The following is a 23,668-nucleotide window of genomic DNA, read 5'->3' on the forward strand; positions in this document are numbered from 1 at the left end:
AAATAAACCTTTATTGGGCTGGAAGATTTATCCTGCCATGTTTAGTGGTTGCAGGAATTCAGCAGGATTCTGGAGGTGGTGAGTGATTGGGAACAGCCTGTTCTGGGCGCTCTGCAGGTGCATGCACCACCTTTGCTGCTGAGAGGTCACGTTTGACTCTGTGGGAATGACTTCATGGAAAATGCAAAGGGAGCAAGGTGGGATGATCCTCCCCACAGGCACCGAATCCACAGGGATCGGTTAAGGGAGCAGGAGGGCAGGGAGCTGAGCACACAGCCCTGTCAGGCTTGGTCTGACTGCTGAGAGCACAAAAAATATCCCAAATAACCCACTTTTTTCTTTTTCTTTTTTTTCTTTTTATTTTTTTTCTCTTTTTTCTTTTTCTTTTTCTTTTCCTTTTCCTTTTCCTTTTCCTTTTCCTTTTCCTTTTCCTTTTCCTTTTCCTTTTCCTTTTCCTTTTCCTTTTTTAATACTTCATCACGGCCATGGATTGTGGCATCAGGATCACCCAGGAGAAGTCCTGGGAGGATGAAGGACAGGTGTGAAGCACTTTGCTCACCATGATGGGCTAATGCACCATCCCCAGGCATTGAAGGCTTTAGTAATTTGAGAACTATCTCATCTCTCTGCTCCCACCTCCACCATCCCAGGCGCTGCCTGAAACCACAAGAGTGTTTATTCTCCTCGGCTGTATTCAGAGGGAAATCCTGCATTTCCAAGCTGAGATAGATAATTGGGGCAGCTCCAGGCTGATAAGCATTATTTCCATATGTTCACTGAGATGTAATTAGCTGGGCTGATTAGACTTTATCAGGCTGCAATTCTGCACAACTCCAACGCTGCACAGTCTCTGATGGGAGGGATGTGTCTCCCTCTGGGTCCCTCAGAGCCCCAGCATGTGGGACAGGCATGGGACAGGGTGTGTGACAAGCCCATCTGAGCATCACTTGTGCTGCTGGAACTGCACGTGGCCATGTGAATAAACCAAAATGGGCTCAACTGCTGAGTTTTGAATTTCCAAATGTCTCCAGTCACAATCAAACCCTTCAGACACCTCCTTTACTCTCAGCTTTGGCAGCCGAGCCTGTCTCTGCCACCGCCCAGTGTGTGCCAAAACTCAGGGCTGTGTCACCACGTGGCACTGCCTGACGGTGCCAGGACATCGTGCCCACCTTCAGGTGGTTTTTGGAGCCCCAAAAGAGCCTCTGTGTCCGTGGGAAAGCCTCCAGGCACTGTTGACACGCTATTTCTAATCCCTTCCTGTTTGCAAAGCGACAATATCAATGCTGTCTGTTTTCTACCTCTTAATTCGGATTTTAATTTCTTACTTAAGAGACACCAGTGGGCAAAAGAGTCGGGTGATGACTCAGTGCTCCTGTGCTCATGTGGGTTAGTTTTTCAAAAATAAGGCTTTTAAACCACTTACTTGGTTTATTCAGCAGGACTGTGTGTGCATTGCCTAAATCATATTCCATACGTTGCTTTTTTTGAAAGGGATGAAGCTCGGTTTCTAATAATGAAGTTATTTACATGGACAGATATTCCCATTTCTTTTCAATTTGGAGGGGGTGGATGCATTTTCATCGCCTCATAAATACCTCACCCCACTAAGACAGAATTTCAAATGAATTCACAGCCAGACTCCTCAGGGATCAGCACTGGGAAAGTGTTTAAAAGCCTCCAGTGGAATAATTTTCAATTGGAAATGAGATTTTGCTGCAGATAAATTCCCCACGAGAATCCCTTGATATCAGCAGCATTTTGGCCAGAAAAACAAACTGCAAACGAGCCCTCTGCTGAAGGTAAAGCCTTCTTATGGGGCATCACGGCGGGGGGAAAGGGAAATATTCCAGCTTTGGAATTATTTTCCCATTGAAATGAGTAAGAAGGGTGAGAACAGTGATGAGGTGTGAAGGCTGATGCACTGTGGGCATTCCCAGGGGGAGAGCCCGGCAGTCCTGAAGGTGAGGGGACAAATGCAGGTGGCACTGGGTGCCACTTGATGTCCTGATGTTTTCTGAGTGTTCAGCTCCGGCGGAGCTTGGCTTGGCACGGGATCACCCGCATCCCTCCCTGCATCCCTGCCCAAAAAGGAGGATTCTTGGCTGCAGGGTGGCATCGCCCTGGCACGGCGAGGGGACGGGACCCGCTGGTGTCCCCCGGGGTGGTGGCACCGCCGCAGGGCAGGGCTGGTGGCAGCGGGCGGGGAGGGCTGTGCGCATCCTGCCGCCCCCTCCCCAGCCCCGCGGCGGCCAAGGGCAGCTATTTCGGGAGGATAAACAGGATGCCTCGCTCCCAGCCCGGCCACCTCCACTCCTCCCTCCCACCGCTCCCGGCCGGGTAAACAAGTCCAGCCCAGGAAAAGCCTCCCGGCACAATCCCGGAGCCCTTTCCACGCTGGCTGCCCCGCACCAAGCCGAGCCGAGCTCTGCCCAGCCCAGCCCGCACTTCCAGAGCTCTGGAAGCATCCAGGGAGCAGAGCGATCCCCAGGCGCGCAGCCACCTCGGCAGCGACTCCCCGGAGCCGCCCTGCAGCTGGGAACGGCTCGAACTTTCTGCTCACGCCACCGCCTCCTCCTTCCTCCTCCTCCTCCTCTTCCTCCCTCGGTCACACCCCGAGCTGCTGGCTGTGCCCAGGCTCTGGGAATGAGGCCGCCGAGGCCTTTCCTCCCTGCGGATCGTGCCCGGGCAGCGCCGCAGGATCCTGCGAGGGCTGTTTCCGCCTGTTGCTCTTGGGAAAGGAGCTGCGGCAGCAGCGAGAGGAAGGAGGAGCTTTTCCAGCGCTTCCTCCAGCTCCGCAGTTCCAGCTGCTTCCTCCCCGGCTGTGTCCGAGGAGATTTTGCCGGGTCGGTGGCATATTCCCTGTTTTAGTGTCCCTCTCTGAGTGTGCCCTGCAGCTCCGAGTGTGCCCTGCAGCTCCCTGGTGATGCTGAGTGACCCGGGAGATGCCAGCCCTCATCCCGGGACAGCTCCTGCTCCAAAATCTGCGGCTGGGGCAGAGTTTAAACCAACTCGAGCTTCCCCATCCCGTTCTCCCACGGGCTGGGCAAGGCGAGGGGCCCCTGGCAGTGCCCGCTGCCTGGTGGCTCCCACGCCCGCTCTCCGCTTCGGCACTGCCGGTGCCAAGGTCAAGGTTGGCGGCTCCGGGGTGTGGGCGCAGGTAGGAGGGAGGGAGGGAGCCCGGGTGTCGCAATGCCGGCCGGGAGCAGCGCGGAGCCACCACCGAGCCGGTTTTCCCGGCGGGAGCGGAGCGTGTCCCGCGGGAGTGCGGGGGGACACCGGGCACGGCCCCCTCCTCCATCCTGCCCATTCCCCGCCAGCAATTAGCGTGGCTAATTACCCGGCGGGGGGACACTCGCAGCCTCTGCCGGTGGCCGGGGGCGGCGGGCGGGACGCGGGGCGGTGCGGGAGGAGTGGCCGGGGGGGGCCGTGGGGCGCCGCGCTGCCGGGCCGCCCCGAGCGCTGCCTTCCTCCTTCTCCTCCTCCTCCTCCTTCTCCTCCTCCCTCTTCCCTCCTCCTCCCGCCGCTCCTCCCGCCGCCCGGCCCGGCCCGGCTCCGCTCGCCATGGGAGATGTGGTGTCCACGCACCTGGACGAGGGTCGCCGCCAGCACATCGCGGGTGAGCCCCCGGCACGCCCCCCGCTCCCCTCATCCCCGCCGGGATCTCCCCATCCCTCCTTCGATCCCGTTGGGAAACCCCCCGCTCGGTGTTCCCGGGACCCCCACGCCTGCTCTGCGCCTCTCTCGCTCTTTAAACTTCTGAATTGTTAGTTTGACCGTGGGGTGTTCGGGAGGGGTACCCGAGGTGCCCGTCTGCCTCCCGAATCAAAGGCTGGGTTGTGCCGGCGGTGTTTGTGCTCCTGCGGGGCTCGGGGACCCCCCGGCTGCGGGGAGGGGAGAGGGGAGCTGGGCTCCGGGGGATGCTGGAAGCCTTGTCCAGCGCAGGGACACTGCTGTCACCTCGGGGACTACCGGGGCTGGCTGGCGAATGAGTCTCATCCCCCTTTACAGTGCTGGGAGATCCTCAGGGAAACCCTCCCTGTAAGGTTCTGGGGTGGAGGGAAGCACTGGCAGCACCCCAGCCTGTCCAGGCACAGGCAGGACACAGCAGTGCCCCCGCCAGCGCCACGGGACCGGCAGGGGTGACAATGTGGTCATTGAGAGCCCGTCTGTCCCGGGGCGGCAGCGCCTCGCCCCTGGCACAGGATGTCTGGCCAGAGCTGCCTGGGAATCACGGAACGCGGGGTTAGGGCTCTGCACAGGCATGGATTGTGTGAAGCAGCTGCTGGGGGGTCAGAGCTGCTCATTGGGGCCCGCGGTGACTCGCCTGACCCCTGTAAGTGGGGTCACCCCTCCGTCGCGGTGCTGAGGCCCCCCAAGCCACTTTGCGTCACTCGTGATGCGGGCGCTTGGCTCCCCGGGGCTGCTGAGCGGGCAGGACGTGACCTCCGAGCCCTTTCATGCCCCAGCTTTGGTTTCAGCTCCCCAGGCTGGCAAAACCTCGTCTCCAGGGGTGCAGCCACCCCCGCACCCAGCGGAGCCCCACCTGGGCGGGTGACACTGCCGAGGGTGGCTTCGCGCTGGACCTTGTGCGTCCCGCCGGCAGCTCGAGGGCTGGGGAGCGCCGATGTTTTGGAGGTGACTCCGCCGTGTCACTCCTCTGTCTCCGCCATAAAGCCGCGGGAGTGGCTCTGAAGTCCTTTTGTCCCCGAGGGCTGTGGGGGAAAAGCTGCTGCTGGCGGAGCGGCGCGGAGCCGCCGTGGGGCTGGCACGGGGACGCGGTGTCTCGCCGTGCAGCCCATCCGCCCTGCCAGGCCCCATCCTGGCAGGAATGCTTACGTGGTATGCGGCTCAGCAGGACGCCAGCAGGTTTCTGAGCTTTGAAGGAGAGCTTGGAACTCGCTCTGGGGTTTTCATGTTGCATTAGTTAGAGCTCAGCCCAGCTGATCCGCGGGGCTGCACCGGGTCGGGGCTGCCTGTGGTGTGTTTGGATCTGAAGCACATCCCGAATTTCCCTTTGGCTTGCTGGTTGTCTGTGCAGAGAGAGCTCCCTGTGCAAGCCCCTGTGATCCTAATCCTGAAGAATAACAAGGAAAAGCCTGGCTGGGTTTCCTGTGCAGGAATCTGTCTCTGCTGGGTCAGGGATTGGGTGCTTGCAAGGCCAGGCTGGATGGTTGCACCCTGTCAGGGACTGAGCTGTTATCCCAGGGTGGGTTTTAACCCATGCTTGGGGGCTGCAGACAGCTTTTCGTGGGAAAAAGTTTCCATGGGAAAAAGATTTCATGAGGAAAAAAAGATTCCTGTGGAATGGGATTATGGGAATCGGGCTGGGACATGTCCCATGCCACGCTGCAGCTCCGAGGGTTTGGGGTGAGTAGGGGGGACACACAGCTGAATTGGGACACCTCCCTGCAGGAGACTGGGGCAAACTGGGCTGCTGCAGCACCTCTCTGCTCCTGCCGGGGCTCGTGGCTGGGTGAGGAGCCCCCGGAGCTGGGAAGGGCTGGAACCCAACAGGCAAGGCACGACTTGCTGTCAGGCATGCAAAGCAACGTGGCGGGGAAAACTCCGGGTTTTCCTGCCTAGCTCGGCCTGTTCTCTGCTGCTGCTGCCCCAGGAGGGATCCAGCCCTTCTCCAAGCAGCTTTTCCTAGCTGTCCTTACAACTCTGTGGGGTTTGGATTTGCTGCCCAGGCTGCCATGACCCCTGCTTGCTGGAGGGACAGGAGCTTTCCGGGCTTGGCAGTGATTCCCGAGGTTGCAGCCCCTCAGAGCAGCAGAGCTGCTGGAGAGAGCCTGGGCCAGACCTGTGCCACTCCTGGGAATGGGGTAAAGGCAGGAGGGAGGTGGGAAAAGCCCTGCCATGCCCACAGTGCCCAGGCTGGGAAGGTCCCATGCTCTGTCCCATGTGATGGTGGCTGTGTGAGGCCCATGCCAACATCTCCCAGAAATCATGAGCCACACACACCTGACCTGGCTGTTGGTGGCTCAGAAGCAGGGTCTGTCCTCCCAGTGGAGGTTCTGGTGGGGCTGGAGTGCTCCAGGCAGCCAGGGAGGCAACTTTCTCCTGGCACTGGGGATGCTGGGGCTGTCAGGGCAGCCAGGAGTGACCTACAGCTGCTGGCAGAGCTCCCTGCAGCTCCTCAGCTCCATTCTCCAGGGTCTCTATGGCCAGTGCTTCCTCCTGCCACCCTGGTTTGGACATCTTCCTGCCTGAGTCATCCAGTTTGTTTGTCAACACCCTTCGGCTGCCCTCCTCCTCCTCTTCCTCCCAGATGTGGGTTGGGAGTTGCTCCCAACCTGCTCTGTGGGCTGGAGCAGGGCCTGGCTCACCCTCCTTGTGCAAGGATGCCCAGCATGGGCACCATCCCCTGGGAACATGAGGGTGGCACGGATGGGGTGTCCTGGGGAAGCCAGGATGTCACCGGGTGCCCTGGGTTTTTGCACAGTGTCCTCTCCTGTCCAGGGCAATGGGTGCTCCCAGCATGGGGCTGGATGAAACTCTTCCCTCCTACTGGAATAACTCCTTTCCTCGTGTATCCCATCCCCATGGAGCCCTCCTGGGGTTGTGGCTGCCAGGATCTGGCTGGCTCTGCCCCGTGGAGCTGGTGGCCCTGAGCCCAGGGATGCAGGAGTTTCTGGGTGCCACCGCAGGTACGTGGCGAGTGGGAGAGCCCAGGGATGCCTCCGTGGCCAGAGGGATGTGGGGGTGGCTGGCAGCGCAGGGAGGGTCCCTGGGAGCTCACACCTTGCTCTGGCATCTCCGGGGAGTCGCCAGCCCGTTAATTACGGAGTGAAGCAGCTGCTAATTTCGGGTTAGGACTTCCACAGGCAGCAGCCCACGCGGTGGTGGCCGAGGTGACACTGAGCCTCATGCCTGGGGCCGGACCTGCATCCTCCCTGCTCCAACGAGCTCTGCCAGGCTCATCGGTGTGTGCACATCCCTGCTCCCACCCGCCGGCAGCCTGGATGCCGATGGGATGGGCTGCAGGACCAGCTCCGGAGGTGCCTGGCGAGCGCCAGAAGGCACCGGGCTGCGGTGTGCCACAGGGACGGAGGCTGCTGGCAGCGGGAGGAGGTTCGCTGTGGCTTCGCTAAGCGTGACACTCATTTCCCAGCCTTTGCCGCAGCTCGGCTCCAGCCGGCGTGGGAGGTGGAGGCTGCCGAGCTCTGGGGTTGGTCTTGAGGCTGAAACCCTCACCCTGCCCCGGGGGGAGCCGTGCAGGGAGGCTCCGAGGGCTCGGCGCTGCAGCCGCGGTGGAGTGGTTTCTCCCAACGAAATGTGTGTCTTTCATCGTGAAATAAATAACTCCCCTGGCATGTCAGGGCTCCCTGCCAGCAGCCGAGGGCTGGTTCTGGCAAGCTGGGGCTTTACCTGCAGCCCGTCGTGTCGGGGCACGGGGCTCGCTCCGAGCCAGCGTGTTGGGACAGGGGACATCGTTCTGGTGGCATTCCCACTGGGGCAGGCCAAGGGAGCCCTCCTGGCCGTGCCCGTGCTCAGCCCCGGGCACAGCCTGCCTTCCCTCGGGGAGGGCTTTCCCTGCCTCCCCCAGCACGGGTTTAGCCAGAGGCCTCGGCTGGAGCGAGCTGGGGCACGCAGGGAGGGGATCCCTGCAGGGCTGGGGCTGGAGGAACAGAGCCAGGAGGGCAGCCGAGAGCTCTCCTTGGGCCAGCCCGGGAGAGAAAAGCACCTCCAGAGCAGGTCACCCCCACGGCAGGATCAGACACCCCGAAACCCACGGCAGGGACACAGGAGATGGGATTTCTCAAGCCTTTGCCTCCTTCCTGCCCCCAGATTCCTGCAGAGCCTGGCTCAGAGCTCAGAGGAGCTCGGCACAGCCCCTGTCAGTTCCATCCCACCCTCCTGGGCTCCCGTGTCTCCACGCTCTCCAGCAGGAAGGGCTGGAGTGATCCAGGAATGCTTATCCACAGGCCCGTGATGGGGCAAGGAGAGGACCAGCTCTCCAGGACCTGCTCTGCCCCTGCAGGACCCAGGTCTGCTCCCACCACCCAGCTTGTGGGTGATGTCACTTCACCCTGAGCCCCTCTGGTGCCCAGTGGTGAGGTCCCCAAGCAGGAGCTGTGTCCCTTCCCTAGCCCCTGGCTGGCCTTGGGACATTGTCCTGTGCCTGGCCATGCCTGCAGTGGCTCTGTGGAGAGCCCAGTGCTGGGGGCCAGCAGGGGAGCAGGGGCAGAGCAGAGCAGCTCGTGGCTTCCTCCCAGTCTCTTGGACCGGCAGGGGAGGAAGGAATAAAACTCCACCTTTTCCCCCTTTTCAAAGGGAAAGAGCAGCGACATTTGACACAGGTCCCAGCTCCGACTGGTAGAGCACAGTGCCCTTCTCTGTGCCTTCCTGCCCTTTGCCATGCCCTCCTGCCCTTCTTTGTCCCCTCCTGCCCTCCCCTGGCAGGGATCTCTCTTGGGAACTCGGACCCCTTCACTAGGGGAGTTCCTGGATGAGCATTCCCACGCAGCAGGATGGATGGAACTCTGCCCTGGAGGTGACAGAGGACCTGGGGCAGGAGCTCTCCCATCTCCTGCTGTGCGGGTGGCTCCTGCGCCGCAGGACACTTGTCCTGGTTTCCTCTGTCCCTCTGCCAGCTCTGCTCACCCCTTGGGAGGTTTCCCTGCATGAAGGATGTGCAAAGCTGGGGTGAGGCAGCTCCCAGGCAGTGGTGGGAAAGCATCCTGTGGGATGAATGTGGAGGAGCTGGACACAGGAGCCTCCCAGCAGCAGGGGACAGCTCCAGGACAAGCTCCAGGACAGGCTCAGGGCTGCTTTCTTCAAATACCTCTTGGTTGGGTTGTTTTTTTGGATGCACATAAAAATCTTTGTTTGGTCTCCTCCCACGGGGCTGGATTGGATTTCCCACTGGCATTGCCCAGCTGGGCACAGGGACAGCATGCCAGGTTCAGCTCCTCTCCCTGGGTCTGGGCATGAGGGGACACGAGGGAAACACCTACTGGGACATCCCGCAGCAAGGACAGCCCACCCCAGGACAGGAGATGCGCATGTTTGATGTGTCCCCTGTGCCATGGGGACCTCAGCTCGCTGTCCCACGGCTCGCAGGGGCTGCAGGAGGTGGATGCCTGCGCACACCCCGGCTCGGCACGGCGGGATTGCGCCATTCCCGAGGGATGCAATGCTGCCCGGCCGGTGCTGGGGGATGAGCAGGACCTTATCTGGGCAGGGGTGGTGCTGGGTCCCACCCTGCTGCGGGGAGAACCAGAGGGGTGGCAGCTCTTCTCCACCCTGCCCGGGTGCTGGTGGCACCCAGGGGGACGAGGGACATGTGGTGGGGTGATGTGGCTGCAGCCAGGATGAGGGCAGTGGCTCCTGGTCCAGCTGAGGGATTGGGGTTGGTGTCCAGCTTGAGCCAAGCCCCCCACAGGGATGCTCCACATCCCCACAGCCACAGCCTGTCCACGGGACACATCCTGACAGTCCCGGGAGTGCAGTCACCTCTGCTGGTGGCTTTTGGTCCCTGTGCCCGCTGTCAGGTGGCACTCTGGGCTGGGGTGGCTCTAACCCCGTGGCCACCTGCACCCCGTGGTTTGAGCACTGCCCCACAGGCTGGGCTGCTCCAAGGGGAAAGGGGGTCTCGCAGGTTGGGTGGGGAAGTGATCTCCTCCTCCCGCAGCGAGGTTCAGGGCAGTCAGTCAGTCCAGCCCGGAGCAGCCCCCCGAGCCGCCGCTGTTTGTTGTTCCCAGCACATTCCTCGCACGCAGCAGCCCCGCGCTGTTCCCAGGGAGCAGCGGGACACCGGCATCCCCGGCACGGGACAGCACCCGGCGGCACGTAGCGGCCACTAATCCCCGTGCTGCTGCGCTCGGAGTGACCCGAGCCGCGGGCAGGGGCTGCAGCAGGGCTGAGCCCGACTCGGCGCTGGGCAGCAGGAGCAGGGGTGAGGGTGCCCGGCTTGCTGAGAGCAGATTTGTCAGGGTTTTATGGCTGTTCGGAGGCTGAGGAGCTGCTGCCGAATGTGCTGCTCCATTTGGAGCCCCGGTGATGCCGCGGTTGGCTCCGCTGCTGTGCTCGCCAGGTTGGGTCGCCACGGGCCGGCAGGGCAGTTGCGCAGCCAGGGCGAGGTGCTGGCAGCCGGGCTGGCTGCTCCAGGGTGGCACACAGCCCCGGCAGCACCCCCGGGGTCCCTGCTGGCCTGGGGACACGGCGGGGAGCTGGGGGCACCTTTGGGAGAGCCGTGTCCCCGGCGGGTGCCCCAGCCCTGAGCTGGCACCACGGGCGCTCTGACTCATCCGGGGGGGCAGAGCCCGGCACGGCACAGGCTCCGAGAGAGGATGAACCGGTTCAGGCTCGGCCCGGCTGGTTTCTCCGGCGAGGCTCCGCTGCCTCATCCCTTCCTGCCGCTCAGCCCCGGCCTGCCCACCCTTCCCAGCGCGGCTGAGTCACAGGGCAGCGGCTGCTCCGAGCTGCACGCCGTGTTCCCTTCCCACCCCAGCGGCCTTCGGAGCTGCTTTCGGGCGGTATTCTCAATTCTGAAAATATTCCCGATGCGTTTTGGAGTGATGCTGCAGCCAGGCAGTACCCATGTCCTGCCAGCTCCGTGGTGCCTGGCATCAGAGCAGCCTCTGCTCCTGGCTTGTTCCAGTCAAGATCAATCCCAATGCTGACAGCAGGAACACCCTGGGGTGGGTTTGGGTGAAGGGTGCAGGGAGGTCAGGGGGGAAACTCTCCCAGTTTTGCTCTCCCCACTTTGCTTTCCCTGTTCCTGGTTTGTATGAGAGGGGGAAATACGGAGAGCTGCTGGGTCAGCCCTACAGTTTTGCTGCTATCAGGAAAAATCCTCCTCCAGCCCCTTCTCTGTCACAGTGTCCCCGGGTGAGGAACTGGTGCCCAACCTCCCCCAGCCCTGGCATCTCCTCTGGATGCTCAGCCGGGCTGACTCAGGCCCATATGAAGGAGTTTGTGTTTCTGGGTGGAAATGAGCTCACATGCAAATTCCCGAAACCCTAAACTGCCTGCTGGGCTTTAACCCTTTGCGTGCACCCATTGGCTCTGCAGGATTCCCGTGCCCCATCCACAGTGGCACTGTCCCTTGTGCTGGCTGTCACCACACTGCTGGTGCTCAGCCTGCCTGGAGCCATCTCCTGCTGCCGCTCTGCCTTTCCCAAATTCCTGCTGGGATGAGCCTGGGATGAGCCAGGACAGCCCATGTCCATGAGTCCTCGTGTCTGGGTGCTGCTCGGGGCTCAAGGGGTGCCCTGGGCTGCTGGGGAATGCATCTATGGCATCCTGTGCCCCCCGTTGTCACCACACTGTGCCCTCGGGATGCCCACACACACTGGCTGCACAGTGCCAGGATTTGGGACACAGGAGGATGGCCGAGGGACAGTGGGGACATCCCCTGGGTGTGCCTGGACAGTGCAGAGGGATGGCCTGGGAACAGCAGTGGCATCAGCCTCCCTGCAGTGGCTCTCTCCTTGGTTTCCCTTGCTGGAAGAGTCACCGCTGTCTCTGTCAGTGCCATTATGTCCCTGCCAGTCCATGGATGTCCCTGCCATTGCCACCGTGGGGTTTGTCCCTGTCAGTGCCGCTGGTCCTGGTTCTGCCCGGAGCTGTGCCCCCCCAGCAGCCCTCCCCCACTCACTAATCATTTACTGGCTCAATTAGTGATTAACTCCTCCCCCAGTAGCCTCGGCAAACTGGCCAGGCCAGCACTCACTGCCCACGGGTCACCTGTCCCACCATGCCAGGGGCCACCACCAGCATGGCACAGAGGGACTGTCACCAGGGCAGGGACCCCCACCAAAGGGACCTGAGGGTGTGTCCCCCCCGTGTCTGCTCCTGCACTGCCCTGCAAACACCTCTGTGCCATCACCCCCTGCCCAGGGGACATGGGACACTGCGTGGGGCTGGAGGGGAGCTGGCCTGAGTCTGGTTATCCCACAGGGCTGGGAAAGGAGCCAGGCCAGAGCTGCTCAGGAGCACGAGTGCCACAGCCCCCCCAGCCCCGGGGTGCTGCTTCAATGAGCTGGCTTGTCCTTTTGGGTTTTATTAATTCTTTCTGGACCGAGAGGAAAATTCCCTGCCTGGGGTGAGGCACCCCTGTGGCATCCGTGGGGGTTTGGGCACTCTGCCCCAACCCCTGCTGTCACTCCACTCCTGGTGGAGCTCCTGGTGTCCCTGCCCGTGGCAGGGGGTGGGATGGGATGAGCTTTGAGTGTCCGTTCAACCCACACCAAGCAGTGATTCCATGACTCCACATCACCCAGGGGCCTGCTGGGGAGGGCTGGGATTCCAAAGGCCCCTCACCCCCTGGATGGATGGATGGATGGATGGAAAGGGCAGTGCCCACGGGAGGGCTGTGGGTGCCAAACGGGATGTGGGCTGTGGGCTGGGAGGAGGATGCAGATGACTGTTCCCCCTGGGAAGCTGCTGCCTCCAGCCCCTCCTGGGGGCTGTGAACACACGTGGGTGTGCAAGCTGGAGAAGAGAAGGTCCTGTGGAGACCTCACACCTCCTTCCAGGGTCTGAAGGGTCCACAAGGAGCCAGAGAGGGACTTTTGTCAGGAACTGTAGTGACAGAATGAGGGGGAATGGCTTCAAACTGAAAGAGGAAAAATTAAGTAAAATATATGGAAGGAACTGTTCCCTGTGAGGGTGGGCAGGCCCTGGCACAGGGTGCCCAGAGAAGCTGTGGCTGCCCCTGGATCCCTGGCAGTGTCCAAGGCCAGGTTGGACATTGGGGCTTGGAGCAACCTGGGACAGTGGAAGGTGTCCCTGCCATGGCAAGGGTGGCACTGAATGAGCTTTAAATCCCTTCCAACCCAAACCATTCCATGATTCCCTGCTGATGGCTGTGCATGTGTCTGTGTTTTGCTGCATGCTGAGCCCCCCAGCCCCAGAGCTCTGGTCCCACCGCCCTTGGGACCAACTGCCTGCTGGCTGAGCCCTGGGGACACACCTGAGCTGAGCCACATCCCCGCCAGGCTCTGTCCCCCCACAGCCACCCAGCATCCCCTGGGACCCCCACAGGTCTCGGATGTGTTGAGAGGACACTGAGCAAGTGAGAAGGGTGAGGAAGGACAAGGCAATTTTGGAGCAAACCTGTGCAGGACCAACCTCCCCGTGGCTGATCTGCTGCCCGGGCTGCCCACGCCTGGGCTATTTGCAGCAGCACTCCTGTTTCACATGATCTCAAGGGCAGCGAGGAAAACGAGCTCTGGACACACACTGGTGCTGGAAGGGCTCTCCTGGGAATGTGGGATGGGATTCCTGGAGCCCTGCTCTTCCCACTGTGGGGAAGCAACCTGCAAACCCAGCAGCTGAAGGGAAGAGCAAGGTCAGGCTGGCCAGGCTGGGCTTCAGCTGATCAGGGCTCTGGATTAGACCTGCAGCTCATGGATTTTTTTCCCCCACCTCTCAGAGCTGGCTCTGGCCTTATGGGAGGTTGGGATCAGAGCTGGCTGCTGCCTCGGGATGTGCCTGTGTTGGAGGGAATCCAGAGGAGGCCATGGAGATGTTCCAGGTCTGGAGCCAGGCTGGGAGAGCTGGGGGTGTTCACCTGGAGAGGAGAAGGATCCAGGGAGAGCTCAGAGCTCCTGCCAGTGCCTAAAGGAGCTCCAGGAGAGTTGGAGAGGGACTTGGGATAAGGGATGGAGGGACAGGACCCAGAGAATGGCTTCAAACTGACAGAGGGCAGGGATGGATGGGATATTGGGAAGGAATCTTTCCCTGTGACGGTGCTGAGGCCCTGGCACTGAGTGCCCAGAGAAGCTGTGGCTGCCCCTGGATCCCTGGCAGTGTCCAAGGCCAGGCTGGACAGGGCTTGGAGCAACCTGGGTCAGTGGAAGGTGCTGGAGGTGGCACTGGATGATCTTTAAGCTCCCTCCCAACCCAGACCATTCCATGATTCCATGTGTAGGGCTGATTATGGTGCTGGAGATGCTTCCAAGGGCAGGACTCAGCCAGTCCAGGCTGCTGGACCAGCTTGGACAGTTTCCCTGTGGAATCCTGAAAGCAAAATCCACCTCCTGCCCTGGCTCAGAGGCACCAGGACCCAGCCAGGGCTGCTCTGACCAGCCCATGACCTCTGAGCAGCAAGGGCTGCACCTGCCCTGGGGCACCGACTGCTCCCGGGCTGTGCCCTGGCCATGGCCCTGCCCCGGGCTCGGTGACAGCTGGGTGACACGGCTGCTCAGGGCATGGGCAGGACAGGAGCCTCCTCTCCCGCTGGTTTCACCCACAGGAGCTTCGGGCTCCACGCTCCTCAGGTGTCATCCCAGAGCAGGACAAACCTGTGCTGCCCTGCCCCGGCCCTGGGTCCTCTTGGGGCCACCTGTGCCCACAGCAGCTGGGGGGGTGATGGGGATGCCACCAGGCTGTGGGGGTCCCTGGGGATGCCAGCAGGCTGTGGGGGTGATGGGGATGCCAGCAGGCTGTGGGGGTCCCTGGGGAGCTGGCAGGGGTGGCTGGGAGCTGCTGGGAGGTGTCTGAACCTGTCCTTGCTCCCAGCACCCTGCCCAGCCAGTGCCCAGAGCCCTCTCTGTGCCCTCCTGGCTTGGAGCCCCTTTATCTCCCTCCTCCTGGGGCCACCGCGTGTGGCTGAGTCACGGAGAGGCGGGAGGGGAGCTGCGGCTGGGGACAGAGGAGCTCTGGGCACAGGGATCCTGCCGAGCCGGGCGCTGGTGCTGGCACTGCTCTCGGAACCCTACAGCGCCTTCCCCCTGCCAGGAGCCAGCGGGACGTGCCAGAGCCTGTGCCAGCCCTGCCAGCCCGACTGGGTGTGACAGGGACCGGGGGTGGCAGGGGGAGGGTGCCCGAGCAAACACCGGCGTTGGGCAAGCCCTGGCAGTGGGTGGCAGGGGACAGCCGTCCCTGGGAGGTCCCCCGTGTTTGCCAAAGAGCTTTGTGGGTGTCTGAGCACACACCCAGGGTGGGCTGGGCTGGGCTGGGGGAGCCTCTTCCCTCCATTGCCATGGCAGAGGGGCTCAGGTGAGGGGTCTGAGGACAGGTGACAATCGAGAAGGCTGTGTCCCCTGTCCCCAGAGCCCTCCAGCCAAAGCTGCTCATGGAGGGACAGCCACTTTGGTGGTGGAGCTGGAGCAGGGAATGCTCCCTATAGCCCCAGTGCCACACTGTGCAGGCAGGGAATGCTCCCTGTAGCCCCCAGGAGTCCATGGTGCAGGCAGGGAATGCTCCCTGCAGCCCCCAGTGCTGCACTCTGCAGGCAGGGAATGCTCTCCTCAGCCCCCAGCCCCTCCGGGAGGCCTTGCTCAGCCTGGGGAAGGAGCCCGTGGGTGGCTGAGGCAGTTCCTGACTGTGACACATCAGCACTGCAAGGGTGTTCCAGATGTGAGGGGTCAGGGCATCATCAAGGTGTCATCAGCGTGGGCTCCCCACCCTGTGCTCAGGCACAGCCCGGCTGTATCACCCCTCACACTCAGCTAGTGTCACCTCCAGATCCCCCAGAGCTCCACATCCCTCTGGCTTGCCACCAGGGCTACCAGGCAGGGAGCACCGGTGGCCTCCTCTGCACCCCGGAGAGCCCCGCTGAGCCTGGGGACATTTAGTCACCTCGGATGTTTGACTGCAAGCCTTGTTCCAACCTCTGCAAATAATTGACTTTTGCTTTTCCATTGACTTAAACCCTCCTAATTGGCCCTGCTGTTAATCAGGGAAGAATGAGTGACTAAGCCGTCTCGCCTGCCCGGGGAGGACTGGGGGCTCCTTTTTTCCCATGGACTGAAAGGAAATGAAACCTCAAAACGTCCTTTTAAATCTCAGCTGTCTGCATGGCTGCCCAGAGCCCTGGCCAAAATCACACAGCTTGGGAGAGGGGAATTGCAACAGAGGTGCTGCCTGGCCGCCAGGAGGAAAGGCCAAAATCCAGGCTGAGGAATTGCTGCTGGGGCAGCTCATCCTTCGCTGGGAATTCGTTAAATTCCCAGGGGTTTCACCCTGGCACAGCACAGTGCTGGTCTGCAGTTTGCTCCTGCGGTGCTGCTGGCAGCGCTGGCATCTCCTCAGGGATGGATTTATCCCTCCTCAGGCAGCATTTTCCCCTGCAGCCTCTCATCCCGAGGGGATTTGCAACACCCTGCGGCAAAGCTGCTCCTTGTGCTGCCTTGGCTGCCGGCACAGCTCCGGGCTGGCTGCTGCTGCAGATTTTGGCCGCTGCTGGGGCTTTTGGCTGCTGCTGGGGCTTTTGGCTGCTGCCAGGCTGGCAGTGGGGGCTGTTTAGTCTGGGTTTGTGCCCCCAGCATGGTGCTGGCTCCAGCCCCGGGGTGCAGAGCCAGGATCCATCCTCCCCGCGCCCATCACCGGCGCTCTGGCGGAGCCTGAGCTGTCAGAAATTGTTGGAGGAGACTCAAGCTCTTCATTTTTCACAGGCTCTGGGGCAAAGTTGACAGGGGAGTTCAAAGTCGAGGCTCCTTGCGCCAAAAACAGCTCTGGGGGAGTTGTTTCTCCAGCCTGGGGATGCTTCGGGATGGGGTTTTGGTGTGAGATCCCCATGTGGGGTGTGCAGCTGGGGTGGGGAGGGTGCTGGGTGGGTCAGGGTGCCCAAGGGGTTCCCTTGGCTGCTGGAAAAGCCCCATGGCTGCTGCTGAGGGGTGGGTTTGCAATGTGCCCCCACCCCATGCAGGATGGGCTGCCTGTGGGATGGAGGGGATCTCTTCCCCTGTGGGGTGCAGGGGGTGCCTGGCAGCTCAGGCTCTCCCAGCACCTTGGACTCATCCTGTTCTGGGCTTTGGGGTCCTGGTGGGCTTCCTGCCTCACATGGGGGAGCCTGGGGGGTCCAGGCTGTCCTTTCCCCTCACCCCAACCCTAATCCATCACCAGCTGCAAGGCCTGGAGCCCCTCAGTGGGATGACCCTAGTGGGGGCACAGTGGGGTCAGAGGGTGATGTTTGGGCTGGGGAATGGGGTTTTCCCCCAATCTCAGCCAGCTGGGGTGGTCAGAGCAGGGCCAGGAGCTGCACAAGGCACAGGAAGCCTCAGCACCGCCGGAATCAGCTCAATGTCAGGAATTTCCTGCTGGGGAGAGGAATCCATGAAATTAATGTGAAAGGCCAAAAAAAGAGATCATCCTGACCCCGAATCGGGCCTGGGCCGGACAGGGAGGGCAGAAGGCAGCGGGTTCTGCCATGGTCCTGCAGCAAAGGCTGTTCCAGCAGGCAGGAGGGCGATAGGGGAGGGTCTGGGTGGGTTCTGGGGGGTTTGCAGACCCCAAACCCAGCCCGTGCCTGACGTGGCTCTGCTGTCCCATTGCAGAGAAGACAGGGAAGGTGCTGGGCGAGTTCTGCCGCTGCTACAGGGAGCAGTTTGGAGTAGCTCTCTTCAACAGCGTCCGCTATGAGATCGAGGGCGCCGGGGGCCTGCAGGCCCAGCTGCTGCACCGCAAGGTAAGAGCTCCATCCCCACAGAGCCTCACCCTTCCCGGAGCCCAGCTGTGTCCCCTGTCCCTGTCCCACCCTGCTGGAGGCCATGTGGCCCTGTGTTGCTGCTCCAGCCCATCGCTGGGGTGTCCATGCAGCACACAGTGCTCCCTGGGATGGTTTGCATTCCCACCCCTTGGAAGGAGCACATGGAGCAAGCAGGGTGAGGCTGGCTTTGGGTGTCTGTGCTCGACGCCAGGGCTGGCAGGAGCTCAGGGACCCCTCGGTGCTCAGAGAAGCCCTGAGCAGACATGCCAGGCTGTGCCCTCGTGCTCCTGGGTGTGAGTGATGCTCCCAGCTGGGCAAACTCCCAGGGAGGAGTAGGAAACCCCTGGCAGGGATCCCTGACCCCAAAGGTGGCTCTGAGTCTGATCTCCAGCAGCCACATCCCTCCTGCCTGGCTAAAGGTCTCCCTTGGGATGGGATTTGTGGTTCTCACTTCTAGGGGGGAACCTTCCCCTCCCTCCTTCCCTCCTCCAAAGCCAAGTGCACCTCAGGTGGGGCTGCTTGCAAGCTTGCCATGGCTTGGGGACCTCCCTGGGGTGGCTTCTTGGGGACCTCCCTGGGGTGGCTTCTTGGGGACCTCCCTGGGATGGCTTTATTTGGCTCCTCCCTGGGATGGCTTCCTTGGGGACCTCCCCAGGGTGGCTTCCTTGGGCTCCTCCCTGGCCAGATTGAAGCTGCAGTCCTGGAAAGCAGAAGAGATGTGTTTGCACATGCTCACAGGCTTCTGCTTTTGCCTGGGGCTTTAAGGGGTGGCTCTGTCAAAAAATCCAGAAAATGCCTCCCCAAGCTCAGCCTCAAGCCCTGGGCACTCCCAGGGTCGTGTCCCTGACCCACCCATGGAGGTGACACCTTGCCCAGGCACCAGGACATGCTCCATCTCCTCGGGGACCTGCCCGGGCACTGGGTGGGGTAGGAAAAATAAAGGAGTGGAGGTTCCTGGTGTCCTCAGCACCCTTGGGTTCCTCGGATGCCTTTGGCCCCCCCGGAGGTGCCTCCATCCCCAGGTTGGTTGCTTCATCTGAAAGCTCCAGCAAGCAGCCCAGGAATGTCTGAGGGACAGCAGTGAGGTCGGGAGGTCATGGACACTGCAAGGCATGGAAAAACCCTGGGTGTAAATAGGACATTCCTGCTGCTCAGTGTCTCTGCTGCCCAGCCCTTCAGGGACCCAGCAGTGCCACTGGGACATGTCACCACCTCTGTGAGGCATGAGCATCTCTGTGCCTCCCAAACATGCCCCAAAAGTTGTGGATGGCAGGAAGGGGGATGGTGTCATCCTGCCTGGCCTCAGCTGGGATGTGGCACTTGGGATTTTGAAGTGTTAGGTATTTATTCCCCTTGTCTGTGGTGCTCAGAGCAGTGACACCAGGGGCTGGTGGCCCTCCTGGGCAGAGGGACAGCAGGAATGGGGTGTGAATGATGATTGAGGCACCTGAAACACCAGCAAGATACAACAGCAATGATAATATAGAATAAACACATCTGCCTTTGGTCTCTCCAACAGTCCAGAGCCCCTGAGAAACCAGCCCTGGCCCTCTGCTCGTATGGTTCCCCAGCCTGTGACAGGGACTGGGACAACCCAGGGGCTCCCCAGCCCCTCCCTGCCCAGCCCCACAGTCTGGCACACACCTGCCTGTCCCAAATATTTGCTGGAGCTGGGAGGTGTCCCCTCGGTGCCTCCCTGGGGCGAGGAGGGGATGGCTGTGCTGGTGGCTGTGCTGGTGGCTGTGCTGGTGGCTCTGCAGGGTCCCCGGAGCCGTGTCAGGATGGATGTTATTCCATCAGCAGCCAGTCTGTCCGGCTCTGTCTGCCCTGGGCAGAGGTTTCTGAGCCACTTGAGCAGGGCTCATTGCCCCTGGATGAGTCACTGCTGGGGACTCCCCGAGCTGGCACCTCCTTTCTGTCCCCATCCCTGCTGCTGGCCTTGGGGTTCTCATTCTCCCTGCTGTCCCCCAGCCCTGCAGGACTCGCTTTGGGCTTTCCTTTCCCTCTCCCAAAGGCTTTGGGAGGCAGTGAGGAGCAGTGAGGAGCAGCCAAGCTGCTGTCAGACCTCCCCCAGCCCCAGCGGGTGTGTGGTCAGGGCTTGGGGAAGGCAGTGAGGTCCCTGTGACCCAGCAGAAGGGCAGAGCAGGGAGAGGAGTGGGAAAAGCTCCTCCAGAAGGGTCCTGCTGCTGGGGCAGGGTGGGATCCAAGCCCTGGCTGGTCCCTCCTGGTGGCCACCGTGCTGGAGGGTGGGTGGCCACAGCAGCAGAGGTGGCTGCCAGACACTCCAGCCCTCACGAGAGCTCTCAGCTCTTGTTTATGTTCCTGGGATCATAAAAATTCCTGGGAGAAATTCTTGGCTCCCTCAGGCAGGCTGTGCTTGGGATGGTGTAAATGCTGCTGGCCAAAGGTGCTGGAGAGGCAGGGAGGAGCTGCACAGCCAGGGGGACATGGGGGGCCTTGGCTTGTTCCTCTCAGAGAATCTTATCATGGAATTATGGAATGGTTTGGGTTGGAAGGGACATTAAAATCATCCAGTCCCACCCCTGCCATGAGCAGGGACACCTTCCACTATCCCAGGCTGCTCCAAGCTCTGTCCAGCCTGGCCTTGGACACTGCCAGGGATCCAGGGGCAGCCACAGCTTCTCTGGGCACCCTGTGCCAGGGCCTGCCCACTCTCACAGGGAGGAATTCCTTCCCAAAATCTCTCCTGATTTAAAAAAGCTCTCACTGGTCCCCCATGAAGCCCAGAACATCATTTGTTGAACAATTTTGTAGAAGGCAAGGTGCTCTGGGGAGATTTTTCCAGTGCCTCAAGGAGCTCCAGGAGAGCTAGAGAGGGATTTGGGACAAGGGATGGAGTGACAGGACAAGGGGAATGGCTTCATTCTCCAGTGCAGACCCTCAGCACGGCCCTAGAGCAGAAACACCTCCCCAAACACCCCAGAGGGACCTCACCGAGCTCCCCAGGACAGAGCTGTCCCCTCCCTGACCCCCTGTTTCCCCTCAGGTCCCTCTGGAGGACCACGTCATCTACTCGGGCAACATCTTCCAGTACATCGAGGAGCACAAGAAGTGGAGGAACCGTTTCTGCGTGGTGCCACACAACTACGGGCTGGTGCTCTACGAGAACAAACTGGTGAGGACAGTCCCCTTGTCCCCACCTCCAGCGGGGTCACTTCCCAAGGGGACACCCCACCCATGGCCATTTCTCCTGCCCAGGCCTACGAGAGGGAGCTGCCGCCGCGGGTGTTGGTCAACAGCGCTGGCTACAAGATCCTCACCTCTGTGGAGCAGTACCTGGAGCTGGTCAGCAGCAGCCTGCCTGGTGAGGGCCCTGAGGGGCTGGGCAGCCCTTCTTGGGGAGCTCTGGGTGGGTTTGGGGGGTGAGAACCTGCAGAAGAGGGGGATTTTGGGGTGTGGTGTCTATGGAGACCTTCTGGAAAAGGTGGGTTTGGGGTGTAATGTCCATGGGGACCTTCCCTTCCGTAAAAGGTGGGTTTGGGGTGTAGCATCCATAGGGACCTTCTGGAAGGGCAATTTTGAGGTGTAATATCCATGAGGACCTTCTGGAAAAGGTGGGTTTGGGGTGTAGCATCCATAGGGACCTTCTGGAAAAGGTGAGTTTGAGGTGTAGCATCCATGAAGAACTTCTGGAAGGGCAATTTTGGGGTTTAGCATCCATGGGGACCTTCTGGAAAGGGTCACTTTAAGGTGTAGAATCCCTGAGGACCCTCTGGAAAAGGTGGGTTTGGGGTCTAGCATCCTTTAAGAACTTCTGGAAGGGGTAGATTTGGAGTGTAGCATCCGTGGGGAACCCCTGGAAAAGGAAGGTTTGGGGTGTGGATCTTCAGGAAGGAATGGTTTTAGGGTGTAGCATCTCTGAGGACCTTTTGGAAAGGGTGGGTTTGGGGTGTAGCATCATTGAAGAACTTCAAGATGGGTTTTTTAGGGATGTAGCATCCTTGAAGACGTTCAGGAAGGGGTTTTTTGGATGTAGTATCTGTGGGCACCTCTGGAAAAGGGTGGTTTTGGGTTGTGGGGCTGTAGGGAAGGAGAAGAGCCCCATGCACATAATGGGGTGTGGGGTTTCTGCTGCTCAGGTCCTGCAAAGCCACCAGGGAAGGCAGGAAAAAGAGTCAGTGGCTCTGTGAGAACCCCATGAATTTGAATAATTTTTAATTTCACTTTTCAATTTCCATTCTGATTTCCTTTTGGGAAAAAAATGAGGCTCTTTTGGTGTTTTTTGGGATTTTTTGGGGGGAACAACCACCAGCCAAGGCCCTGGGAAGGAGCTAAGGGCTCTGTGTGTCCCTTCTGACCACCCCAAACCCTTCACCTTCCTTATTTCCTCTTCAAACCCCCTACCCTTTCCCACAGGTGTGACCCCCAAATCGGGGCAGTCCCCCATCCTGAAGTGCCCCACGGATTTCCCGCTGATCCTGTGGCACCCCTATGCCCGACACTACTATTTCTGTGTGATGACTGGCAAGGAGCAGGAGAAGTGGCGGGCAGTGTTCCAGGACTGCGTGCGCCACTGCAACAACGGTGAGTGACGGCTGGGGACACCCAGGGGGACACTGCTGTCCTCCTGCTCCGCAGAGGGACCCTGCAGTGGGGAAGGTTGGGGTTTTTGGGGTCAAGGGGATGGTTTGGAGGGCAAGAGGAGGAGTAGGGTGGGAGTTGTTGAGGGATTTTGGAGAAGGGAAGGATCTGGGGAGACTTTTCCAGTGTTTCAAGGGGCTTCAGGAGAGCTGGAGAGGGATTTGGGACAAGGGATGGAGTGACAGGACACAGGGAATGGCTTTGAGGTGACAGAGGGCAGGGAGAGATGGGATATTGGGAAGGAATTGTTCCCTGTGAGGGTGGGCAGGCCCTGGCACAGGGTGCCCAGAGAAGCTGTGGATGCCCCTGGATCCCTGGCAGTGTCCAAGGCCAGGCTGGATGCACCCTAGGGACAATGGAAGATGTCCCTGCCCACGGCAGGGGTGACACTGGATGATTTTAAGGTCCCTTCCAACCCAACCCAATCTGGGATTCCATGACTGAGCGTCTCATCGATGCATCACCACCTGCAGCTCCCTGTGCCCAGCTCCATCCTCTGCCCGGGAGGATCCCTGCTCAGGGAAAAGCATTTGCAGCAATCAGCACAGAGCCTGGCTCCAGAGCTGCCCTGATGCCTATTTCCCACCCTGAGGTGGAAAATATTTGCTAATTAAAGCCATCAAACCCCAAATCCCCCCTAGGGGCTGCGGGCAGGGGGTGCAGGGCTGTGCAGCCAGGGCAGAGGCAGGACCTGCTTCCCACGTCGGTGATACTCTGGCAGGAAAACACGATTTTCCTGCTTGGCTGTGGCCTGGGCACTCCTGGGCTGAGCCCCAGCTCCTGGCCGTGCCTGGGATGGTGAGAAATTTCCTGGGGAAGGCGGTGCCAGAGCTGAAACCTGCTCAAAATCGGGTGTTCTGTGGGTATTTTAGATGCTGCCCATTTTCTAAATGCTTCTTTCACTCCTGAGAGCTCTGGGTAGTTTCAGTTTCACCTGAGTTTTGCCAGAGCTGCTGTAATAGGAATCTGGAGCCTGGGTTTCACTGAGGGCTTCCATCCTCCTGGGTTGGATTAAATCCCCTGAAAACTTTGCTCTTTTCCCTTTCCTTGTGTGCTGGAAATGTCTGAGCTCACTGGGCTGGATGTGTCCCTCAGCCCAGCTGGGCTCTGGGCTGTGATTTCTCCTCCTCCAGAGATTCTGCCATCATTTCTGGGTGCAGCTCAGCACCACAAACCCCCTGTGCTGCCTGGAGCCACAGCTGGGAGCTCCGGATAAAAGAGGAATCAATCTCCTGCTAACAAACCCCCAATTTTCATCTCTGATTCCTCCTCCCACCTGCTGGGTGCTGCTGTGGCACCGAGGGGAGGTGTGAGCCACTCCAGCACCCCCTCTGCCAGCCATAGTCGTGCCAGAAAATCCTCTCCTCCCTCTCCTTCTCCTCAGCATGTGATGGCAAAGCCTTCCTGGAGTGGGCAGTGGCCAAGGAGGGCTCTGTGCCTTGGCTTCTGCATTCCTCCAGCCCAGATTTGTCTGGGAGATTGTTCTTCCTGCCCCTCTCTGCTCCTGGGAGCTCTGAGATCCTGTTTCATATTCCATGAAGGCTCTTTTGTTGTTGTTGAGCACTTTAGGGTTTTTTTTTCCCCTTAAATTAGAGGCTCTGTTTCTGCCTCCGGTTGTGATTTGTGTGGGAATTTTCACCTCCCTTTTTCAGACTGTTTCTGTAACAGCAGCTCTTCTGT

At 60.5% G+C, this 23,668-nt stretch overlaps 1 protein-coding gene across 3 annotated transcripts in view; it reads left to right on the top strand.

The window, feature by feature from the left end:
- Positions 1-3,400: 3,400 nt before the first annotated feature.
- NIBAN2 (niban apoptosis regulator 2) overlaps positions 3,401-23,668 on the top strand; it is a 29,789-nt gene continuing 9,521 nt past the window's right edge. For all 3 annotated transcript variants that reach the window (XM_085076363.1, XM_085076364.1, XM_085076365.1), the window contains exons 1-5: positions 3,401-3,619; positions 17,235-17,365; positions 20,394-20,522; positions 20,606-20,711; positions 21,764-21,931. In XM_085076363.1, coding sequence (XP_084932489.1) covers positions 3,565-3,619; positions 17,235-17,365; positions 20,394-20,522; positions 20,606-20,711; positions 21,764-21,931 — 589 coding nt within the window. In that variant the 5' untranslated portion in view covers positions 3,401-3,564. The remainder of the gene's footprint in view (positions 3,620-17,234; positions 17,366-20,393; positions 20,523-20,605; positions 20,712-21,763; positions 21,932-23,668) is intronic.

Source organism: Lichenostomus cassidix, chromosome 17 (genome assembly GCF_008360975.1).
Source record: "Lichenostomus cassidix isolate B80296 chromosome 17, HeHo_3.0, whole genome shotgun sequence".
In the NCBI taxonomy this organism is placed as follows: Eukaryota; Metazoa; Chordata; class Aves; order Passeriformes; family Meliphagidae; genus Lichenostomus; species Lichenostomus cassidix.